This window comes from Haliotis rufescens, unplaced genomic scaffold (genome assembly GCF_023055435.1).
Source record: "Haliotis rufescens isolate VD_foot unplaced genomic scaffold, xgHalRufe1.0.p SCAF_15, whole genome shotgun sequence".
NCBI lineage: Eukaryota > Metazoa > Mollusca > Gastropoda > Lepetellida > Haliotidae > Haliotis > Haliotis rufescens.
Window position 1 is genome coordinate 7,161,243 of NW_025963835.1, and position 11,323 is coordinate 7,172,565.

General features: G+C 42.0%; 1 protein-coding gene across 1 annotated transcript in view; it reads left to right on the forward strand.

Annotated features, from left to right (window-relative positions):
• LOC124126897 overlaps positions 1-6,743 on the forward strand; it is a 31,688-nt gene extending 24,945 nt beyond the window's left edge. The window contains exons 2-8 of the mRNA XM_048396096.1: positions 802-1,345; positions 2,638-2,682; positions 2,852-2,976; positions 3,436-4,143; positions 4,259-4,294; positions 4,593-4,667; positions 4,882-6,743. Of these exons, the coding sequence (XP_048252053.1) occupies positions 808-1,345; positions 2,638-2,682; positions 2,852-2,976; positions 3,436-3,750 (1,023 nt within the window). The 5' untranslated portion in view covers positions 802-807 and the 3' untranslated portion in view covers positions 3,751-4,143; positions 4,259-4,294; positions 4,593-4,667; positions 4,882-6,743. The remainder of the gene's footprint in view (positions 1-801; positions 1,346-2,637; positions 2,683-2,851; positions 2,977-3,435; positions 4,144-4,258; positions 4,295-4,592; positions 4,668-4,881) is intronic.
• Positions 6,744-11,323: the final 4,580 nt, after the last annotated feature.

Genomic DNA, 11,323 nt, shown 5'->3' on the forward strand with positions numbered 1-11,323 from the left:
TTTGAAGACCAGATGTACAAAATATTAAAATGTCGCAATGGAGGTGTCTCTGGAAAAAAATAGCTCAATCTGGATATCTCTAACTACCTCTCAGATAAGCTTGCAAACTTTCATTTATGTAGTTTCTGAGAAAACTTGTCCCCATTTCAGTCAGTATGCATTAAGTTGAAAGTGTGGAGCTAGGGCCTTTACTCTGTTAAGATTGAATATAATTTTCGAACACATTTTAGATGGTGGCGGTAACATCAGTGGGCAAAATTTTATTTTTCTTACTTAAATAGGTTTTCAAAACTTTTGTCCCGATTGAGAAGCGAACGGACGGTCGAACGTATTCCGTTCCTTTATCCCTCGCCCAATTTTGTAACAGGATAAAACCCTGACCACAAAACCACAATGATTTTAAAAAAAATATTGCATCATCAGAAAGAGCATGCATTCACAACTCAGCTTCGTCAGTCCAGCATTTTCCCCGATATTTAATGCAGATCTTAGACGTCCACCACCTTTGGGAAACCCATGAACACGGGCATGGTGCTGACATGACATAACCAGGACGAGCCGGAACGCAATCTCACAAAACATCTGCGCAGCGAATTAGACGTAGTTGAACATGTCCACTGTGGTGCCTTAAACAATATTAAAAACAAGACATTCACCATTTCTAATATCGGGAGAACACAAAATACGCTTAGTTATACGCTGGGTCATGCGAGGTGGTACGTATGTGTAATAACAACACTATTGTACAACATTTGCAAAACTGAATCACAAGGAGGATCATTTGATGATATTTCATTACAGATTGGGATGGAAGCTAATGAAGAAACAAAACTTGAACTTGAGGAAAGTGGCCATCATCTTGTTCAATTACATGTTGGATCAGAGTCTGCAGCCTACAATACAACTTCACCTGCGAGGTTGGATGACAGAATCCCTGATATTCCCGCTGGGAAGTCACATCATCTTTTCATCTCTCACTGTGAAGAAGACACCGAATGGGTAGAGGGGCTGGTGAAGGTTCTTGAGGGCAACCATGGTGTTAAGTGTCTATGGCAAAAACGAGACTTTGTGGCCGGTCAAGGCATACCGGGGTTGATACAAAGAGGGATCGCTGAGAGCACGAAGGTTGTGTTTGTACTGACACCAGAGTCACTTGAAAGTTCATGGTGCCAACAAGAAAGAGATTGGGCCTTTGTGTTGTCTATGGAGGAACGACAGAACAGAATAATACCGCTTCTGTTGAAGCCGTGTGTAATACCAGACATTTTCAAGACGTTCAACTACATTGATGTTCCCAAAGGAGAGGACCATGTGAATAGAACCATTCGGGCTCTTGCTGCAATGGGTAAGCGTCCTCTGTACCCCATGCTTGACGTAAGAGACGGCTAATGAGAATCTAGGATGGTAACAATGTCATTGTGCCTCAACAACTAGCCGACAAGTATTCATAATATACAGCTGTGTGTTTTGTTTCATTGTATGAATGACATCAGAATTATTAACAAATATGTAATGCGATAAAACACAAAGAACAATGAAGAATGATATAATGAAACAAAGGAAAGAAACGTAATGAATTAGAAAACAACTAAATCTCCCAAGATGTACCCAATTGGGACATGTTATGCTGCTTGTTAGATACTCAGGTTAGTACAATGCCAAGGACACTTATTTGTGGCATTCCTGACGATTTAATATATTATTTGATTATCTCTGTTTTCAAATTAATCCAATTGCCAATGTACCCTCTCATTAACTTCAGCCATACATATACTTATGCCGTACATCAACTATGTAAACTCTGTCGAGGAGGTCATGGGTTGATGTCATATTCAATCTTCGGGGTCGGGGAACGTGAACTAACATAGAAGGTACATCAACCCATGTCCTCCGAGGGAACGATGGACACCGAATTTATCTTACCGCACACCTAATTTGGTATGTCTTACACATGCATACTTTGGTCAGAATAGGTAAGAATACCACAGTGAGTAAGTGAGTGAGTGAGTTGGGTTTTACGCCGTTTATAACAGTATTCCAGTTATATCACGGCGTGTCAGCTTAATGTGGGAGGAAAGCCCGAGGTGATGCAGGTTTCAGACGTTTACCACTTCGGTGACACCCACGAGCACGGGTATGGTGCTGACAAACCTAGAAACATAATCGGGGCGAACCGGGATTCGAACCCACAATCATAGGTGACACTACCCAAGGGACACTACTCTGCACAGCGAATCGTGGCGCATTAGATGACTGTGCCACCCGTGCCCCCAAGAATACCACAGTTAGCTATTTATCAACTCGGTCACATTCATTGGCTGTTATCGCAACAAACATAGAGTTATTCCAACTTGAAATATGTTGATTGATTGTATGTTGCAAATGTAATGTCAACAATGCGGCAATTGGAGCGTGGACCACAAGAAATGCACCTTATGTGTTGGCGGGGCACATTGACAATAATAGAACTCCACTAAGTAAAGGTAACTGCATACAAGAACAAGCATAAGGACACTGTAAATGTAGGAACCGCGTTCATGCACACGGATTGCAAAGGCTATTAATGTATAATGTATTGATTTCTGATTTACAAATGCTTTGTATGTGCTTTCAGTCATTGGTCTCTCTTTCTTTCAGATGATGACCTTCAACCACGTGTTATCAACTTTTTAAGGATGAAAGGTAAACATCACAACGCCGTATATTCACATCACTTCATTATGTGTTGTGCAAATTGAAAAACATTATTTAAATAGAAAAAAGATTATTTTGCCGAATAATTTAAGAATAAAGGAAACAAATGTAAATTTTGAAACTTCCTTACGACTACGACAACTTTACTTTTAAACAGGAAGTGGTTTACGCATGACGATTAAGGGGAGTAAATGCTCAACATTCATGTGTGAAGGGCCATCATGGGCATTCGGAGATCTAACAGAGTCCCAAAGACTTGAGCTTTCACGTTTTGGAAACGAGGTAGGATCCCTAATGCCACTTTGTGTTGGCATATATGTGTAACTGATTGCTTGTAGGCATTCTTTTTCCCTCAATGTAGTTTTATAACGTTGAAACAAGTTAATTTGTCTCATTACACCCCTTATAAAAGAGAAGACCCAAATGTGAAGTGTTTTGAGTAAGAGGATTGATGTAAGTACATCGTCAAACATGCTTCTTAAAATACAAACGTGTGTGAAGTCAGGAGGCATCATCATGAAGTATTCAATCAATTAACGGGGTATCGTTTGAACACGTGAACACGTGATATATACAAGACATTATATATATATATATATATATATATATATATATATATATATATATATATATATATATATATATATATATATATAAAATTTCTTTTGTAATGTTATAAATTATAAAAATATTCTAAGAAATAAATTTATAAATCAATGATTATAACATAATCTCAAACAGTTTGCCGAAGACGTGTATCAAGAGGCCAAAGATATTGCGAACAGATCCCGGGAAATGAGATTCTATTCCCTGTCTGACAGCTCATGTCACGCGTGGAGTGTCTGCCTGTGTGGCCTTCTCATCACAAGCCTCGTTGTGTGCATTGTCATGGTTCCACTGTTCTACTACACCAATGCGTTCTACAACGCTCTCTACATGCTGATCTGTATCGGTGTTGCTATGATCGCAATACCAGTTGCTCTTTGCTTGTTTTCACGGAAGTATGTTTCAAATAGTTTCCATCAAAGGGTTGTTTCCACTGATTGTTCTTTGTAAAACACATACAACGTGTTGAACATTAATATTCTTATTCTAACTTAATCAACAAGGAAATGATTGATAACATATTTTGATTATTTCTTGTTTATATTTTGAAATTTAAAAAGATAATTTCTTTTCAGTATCTACAAAGTCATTTTTCACACCATTACGTAAACAGCCTTCATACGACTGAGCTTTGAATTAAAGATCTTTGTTAATGCAATATCCACTAAGTGATACTTGCGCCATTCAAAGACTTGTAATTTGTATTGCTATCCTCACCTCAACGTGTATTTTGCTTTCACCTAGAATTTGAAAGAGTTTAGACGTGTTATTCAAAGTCACAACGAAAATGTGATGAAGACAAAGATTCTGATCAACTACACAAGGTTTCTCGACCCACCCATTGTATCCTTCACAACTGCTAATGCATAATACCAAAACATAATAATTTATGAACGAATAGAAGTGCGACTCATTTAAGTACATGTTTTTGAAAAAGAAATCCCTTAATCATGTCCAGCTTCAACTGATGTACTACGATTTGTCACCATGTCTGGTAAGTTAGAAATACATATACCATATTCTATCCCTTGTTGTGCAACACTAAACCCTATTCCTAATGTCCTTCACTCGTTAAAGCTGCAACTTAAAAACACCGTAGAAATAATTTGATCTTTAGTGCTGTGGCACTACTTTGTAAGTATGTACATATTCTGAATGCGTTACTACAAGAAACTTGAACTGAAAAGGGTGTGGCCAAGGGACGCTTTTAAAAAAGAAAAGAACACGAGATATATACCATCAGACTACCCATTATATAATATACCAGTCAGTACTAATTCTTCCATTTCCAGAAGCACGTTACGGATAACGTCATGAAACTGCCTGATTGTGTGCAGTATGAAACAGAGACCTTTGAGTGGTTAAAGGTACAAGTATATATAAGCACATGTACACTCCCATGCTTTGTATGGTGAATGTTATATGAAATATTTACAATCACAAATGTAAAAGTGCCTGTTCCTTATTATTAATTTGGCAGGTCATCTAGAGTCATCATAATCATCATGCATGTTTTCGATACATCAATCCTGACAAGGCTCCTTATGATCTTGTGTTGTAAAGGGGCTTCTTTTGTTTCAGACCCGTGCCAATCGTGTCGCTGAGAGACACATGCATACGTTTGTTATGAGCAACATTCACCACCTGTTTAACTGGGACTTTCTACCAAAATCTGAAAAACACAGACATGCAACATTCAAGAATAAAAAATGTATATGTGAACTAATGGGATATTAAGGTTATCATATTATTTTCTGGACAGGTGAAGTCACCATTCTCTGACCACCCAAAGTCATCCAGATTCTCTGGACAACTTATCACATCCATGTTCTCTGGCCAGTTGACACCGTCCATGTTCTCTGACCAGCTGACACCGTCAATGTTCTCTGGCCAGCTGACACCATCATTGTCTCTGGCCAGCTGACACCATCAATGTTCTCTGGCCAGCTGACATCCTCAATGTTCTCTGGCCAGCTGACATCGTCAGTGTTCTCTGGCCAGCTGACACCATCAATGTTCTCTGGCCAGCTGACATCGTCAGTGTTCTCTGGCCAGCTGACATCACCAATGTTCTCTGGCCAGCTGACATCGTCAGTGTTCTCTGGCCAGCTGACGTCACCAATGTTCTCTGGCCAGCTGACATCGTCAATGTTCTCTGGCCAGCTGACGTCACCAATGTTCTCTGGCCAGCTGACATCGTCAATGTTCTCTGGCCAGCTGACACCATCAATGTTCTCTGGCCAGCTGACGTCACCAATGTTCTCTGGCCAGCTGACATCGTCAATGTTCTCTGGCCAGCTGACATCCTCAATGTTCTCTGGCCAGCTGACATCGTCAATGTTCTCTGGCCAGCTGACACCATCAATGTTCTCTGGCCAGCTGACATCACCAATGTTCTCTGGCCAGCTGACATCGTCAATGTTCTCTGGCCAGCTGACATCCTCAATGTTCTCTGGCCAGCTGACACCATCAATGTTCTCTGGCCAGCTGACATCACCAATGTTCTCTGGCCAGCTGACACCATCAATGTTCTCTGGCCAGCCGACGTCATCAATGTTCTCTGGCCAGCTGACACCATCAATGTTCTCTGGCCAGCTGACATCGTCAATGTTCTCTGGCCAGCTGACATCGTCAATGTTCTCTGGCCAGCTGACACCATCAATGTTCTCTGGCCAGCTGACACCATCAATGTTCTCTGGCCAGCTGATATCGTCAGTGTTCTCTTGCCAGCTGACACCACCAATGTTCTCTGGCCAGCTGACATCACCAATGTTCTCTGGCCAGCTGACACCGTCAATGTTCTCTGGCCAGCTGACATCGTCAATGTTCTCTGGCCAGCTGACGTCACCAGTGTTCTCTGGCCAGCTGACGTTGTAAATGTTCTCTGACCAGCTGACACCGTCAATGTTCTCTGGCCAGCTGACATCACAAATGTTCTCTGGCCAGCTGACATCCTCAATGTTCTCTGGCCAGCTGACATCACCAATGTTCTCTGGCCAGCTGACACCGTCAATGTTCTCTGGATAACTGACTTCATCCATGTTCTCTGGATAACTGACGTCATCAATGACACCTGGACAGCTGACGACACTTCAACATTTAGAACTGTTTATGGTTAAAGGGAATTGCTTTGTGAATACTTTATGTACGCTACGGCTACCTTTGGCTGATGTGAAACGTGAACAATTCAGTTGATGGATTCACCATCAATCCTTGAATAAGCTTGATCCTTGAATGTATTTTGGAAGGCCCTTTGGCCGGCCTTTATTCGTTGTAGTTTAGTAACAATGGTTGTAGTAGTATCAGAGTTGGTATCCAGTACTTATAAGCCTTTCAGTGTTGTATTTCTCTAAACAAATGTTACATAAGATAGTTTATACCTTCACATTATGAGAGGTGGACTGAAATTAAAATGTTCGAAGATTGTTTCAACATTATAGCTTTCAAATGTTTTGTGTTGCTTTAAGAGGATTTGCATTAATATTGTCATCATCATACTTTCCCAGAAACACACGTAAGTGGCTGCTACAATCAACACACATCTTTATTCCATTAATGTACAAATCCAACCACCCTCTCTGTTATTCTATTCTACCGCCCACCGGCTTGCCCAGTAACGCTTCCCCTTCGTCTACCTTATTCGTTCTACACCCTTTCAGAGTTATCTCCCTCACACTGCCCCTATAAGTATGGTGACACAAGTTACCTCCCTGTATACTACATTATAGAATGCTAATAGAATTAAACAGTGTAAATTATTAACACATTTTTAACATTCAATTATTAACATTGATGCACTAATTCTCACTGTTATAAAAAAATAAACCATTTCAAAATACTGGAATATGATAGTGTCCTTTTCACAGACTTTCCATCAGTGTCCATTTCAGAATAGCTCATCAATACACTGAAGATAAAAATAAGAGCAATTGCAATAAGTTTATGAGTCTCTCAAATATCTGTTTGGTTCTCACAGGACCTTCACAACAGTTCATTCCTATTTGCTGCATGCTCTGTCTGCAGTTTGCATTTCTTAAGTCCGTTCATGTGAACTGTCCTGGTGACCTTTGAGTTACAGGAAGTATTACCACAGGTTACTAATGTCCAATTAACTGCATAGCATACAATATCAACTTACACTATACTGCCGTCTGGAGTGTTGTCTGTTTTCTGCATCTTTGCCTCCCTAAGAAGTAAATGTATAGAACTGCCTTTTTATATACATCCCACTCAACAAACATTTATATCGATCGCGTCGACAACTGATAATCATAGCCTTAAAAAACTATTAATGTTCATTTATCATGCTTTGTTAATTAGAATATGACGTGTTAAACTCCTGAAAATAGAATTGTACTGTGGTCCTGTGGCCTCTCAGTGTGGAATAAAACTTATCCTTGTCCTTACCTTTCCAACAACATGTAACTGATTTCCCCCTTCAGCAAGTGCAGGTTTAGTTGTGACACAGTCTCTCCTGAATGACAGTGGCAGTTGATCCCACCCCTTGATATTGTAAATAAATAAAATAACAATTAATATCCTGTTATAAGCATTTCATTACAAACATCCTGTTAGGTACCATAAACATTGACTTCTTACTTGTCCAGCACTTCTCACTTGTCCAGCACTTCTTACTTGTCCAGCACTTCTCACTTGTCCAGCACTTCTTACTTGTCCAGCACTTCTAACTTGTCCAGCACTTCTTACTTGTCGGGCACTTCCTACATGTCCAGCACTTCTTACTTGTCCAGCACTTCTTACTTGTCCAGCACTTCTTACTTGTCGGGTACTTCTAACTTGTCCAGCACTTCTTACTTGTCCAGCACTTCTTACTTGTCGGGTACTTCTAACTTGTCGGGCACTTCTTAATTGTCCAGCACTTCTTACTTGTCGGGCACTTCCTACTTGTCGGGCACTTCTTACTTGTCGGGCACTTCTTACTTGTCCAGCACTTCCTACTTGTCCAGCACTTCCTACATGTCGAGCACTTCCTACTTGTCCAGCACTTCTTACTTGTCCAGCACTTCTTACTTGTCCAGCACTTCTTACTTGTCCAGCACTTCTTACTTGTCCAGCACTTCTTACTTGTCGGGCACTTCTTACTTGTCGGGACCTTCTTACTTGTCCAGCACTTCCTACATGTCCAACACTTCCTACTTGTCCAGCACATCTTACTTGTCCAGCACTTCTTACATGTCCAGCACTTCTTACTTGTCCAGCACTTCTTACATGTCCAGCACTTCTTACTTGTCCAGCACTTCTTACTTGTCCAGCACTTCCTGCTTGTCGGGCACTTCTTACATGTCCAGCACTTCTTACTTGTCCAGCACTTCCTGCTTGTCGGGCACTTCCTGCTTGTCGGGCACTTCCTACATGTCCAGCACTTCTTAATTGTCCAGCACTTCTTACTTGTCCAGCACTTCTTACTTGTCGGGCACTTCTTACTTGTCGGGCACTTCTTACTTGTCCAGCACTTCCTACTTGTCCAGCACTTCTTGCTTGTCCAGCACTTCTTACTTGTCAAGAACTTCTTACTTGTCCAGCACTTCTTACTTGTCGGGCACTTCCTACTTATCCAGCACTTCCTACATGTCCAGCACTTCCTACTTGTCCAGCACTTCTTACTTGTCCAGCACTTGTTACTTGTCCAGCACTTCTTACTTGTCGGGGACTTATTACTTGTCCAGCACTTCCTGCTTGCCGGGCACTTCTTACATGTCCAGCACTTCTTACTTGTCCAGCACTTCCTGCTTGTCGGGCACTTCCTGCTTGTCGGGCACTTCCTACATGTCCAGCACTTCTTACTTGTCCAGCACTTCTTACATGTCCAGCACTTCTTACATGTCCAGCACCTCCTGCTTGTCGGGCACTTCCTACATGTCCAGCACTTCTTACTTGTCGGGCACTTCTTACTTGTCGGGCACTTCTTACTTGTCGGGCACTTCTTACTTGTCCAGCACTTCTTACTTGTCCAGCACTTCTTACTTGTCGGGCACTTCTTACTTGTCGGGCACTTCTTACTTGTCGGGCACTTCTTACTTGTCGGGCACTTTCTACTTGTCCAGCACTTCCTACATGTCCAGCACTTCCTACTTGTCCAGCACTTCTTACTTGTCCAGCACTTCTTACTTGTCCAGCACTTCTTACTTGTCCAGCACTTCCTGCTTGTCGGGCACTTCCTGCTTGTCGGGCACTTCCTACATGTCCAGCACTTCCTACTTGTCCAGCACTTCTTACTTGTCCAGCACTTCTTACATGTCCAGCACTTCTTACTTGTCCAGCACTTCTTACATGTCCAGCACTTCTTACTTGTCCAGCACTTCTTACTTGTCCAGCACTTCTTACTTGTCCAGCACTTCCTGCTTGTCGGGCACTTCTTACATGTCCAGCGCTTCTTACTTGTCCAGCACTTCCTGCTTGTCGGGCAATTCCTGCTTGTCGGGCACTTCCTACATGTCCAGCACTTCTTACTTGTCCAGCACTTCTTACTTGTCCAGCACTTCTTACTTGTCGGGCACTTCTTACTTGTCGGGCACTTCTTACTTGTCCAGCACTTCCTACTTGTCCAGCACTTCTTGCTTGTCCAGCACTTCTTACTTGTCAAGAACTTCTTACTTGTCCAGCACTTCTTACTTGTCGGGCACTTCCTACTTATCCAGCACTTCCTACATGTCCAGCACTTCCTACTTGTCCAGCACTTCTTACTTGTCCAGCACTTCTTACTTGTCCAGCACTTCCTGCTTGTCGGGCACTTCCTGCTTGTCGGGCACTTCCTACATGTCCAGCACTTCTTACTTGTCCAGCACCTCCTGCTTGTCGGGCACTTCCTACATGTCCAGCACTTCTTACTTGTCGGGCACTTCTTACTTGTCGGGCACTTCTTACTTGTCGGGCACTTCTTACTTGTCCAGCACTTCTTACTTGTCCAGCACTTCCTACTTGTCCAGCACTTCTTGCTTGTCCAGCACTTCTTACTTGTCCAGCACTTCTTACTTGTCCAGCACTTCTTCCTTGTCGGGCACTTCCTACTTATCCAGCATTTCTTACTTGTCCAGCACTTCTTACTTGTCCAGCACTTCTTACTTGTCCAGCAGCTGAGCAAGGGACAATCCCCATCGTGTTTGTTTAAGCTGGTCATATCAAATACCGTACGCGACCGGCGGATGCTTGTAACACATAGATAACGAATTGCGACACACAGATACACAATAGATTCGTTTACAATTTAAAACTGAAAGTAAAACCAGGATTGTGATAATTGTTCACTGGTTTCTGGTTGGTGAGAAATGGCCTACACTCCTCTCAGTGGCAAGGTCTAGGTTTTGAAACTTCTTCTTGGGTGGTATCAAACTAATTGGATTGTGATCGCAGTATTATCCTGCTTAACCTGCAGTATCTCGATGAATGAACAGATCTGGATGCCCACCTTCGTGATGACCCACTGCTCAGTGAGATATTATTGTGCTTCGCGACAAAGTCATCTTTGGTGTTAATGGTGGTCGGGGCACCCCCTATCGGAACGTTTCCAATGAATGGAAGTTTGACGTCCGGTCTTAATCATAAACTTGTATTTGGCAAAAACCAAGAGCCGACCCCTCTTAGAACTATTCGAGATTAACCTCATTTGCTAAAATCTAAAACAAGTGCTCTGGGAGTTTTTGTCATCGGAAAGCATGCCATCCATCATTTCATTGCACACAGGGTTATTAACCCACATAGTCATAGTGGCGAGGAGTAGTGTTTGCGTTCGATTGGAAAACCCTGGACGACCCAGTTGACCAAGCTATCATCCGAGTTAACCTTGGTTAACCAGTGTTAGCTCATATTAATTGATTTACGTCATACTGTGGTTGCCCTAGGTTGCCCTAGGTTGCTCATACTTACTGAATCCCGGAGGTGCGGTTCTCTGGTTAGCCGCCAAGTGACGTCATCGGTAAAGAAAATTTGTTTTATTTATAAATCATAAACAAATTAATGACCTATGATCGTGGGTTCGAATCCCGGTTCACCTCGATTATGTTTT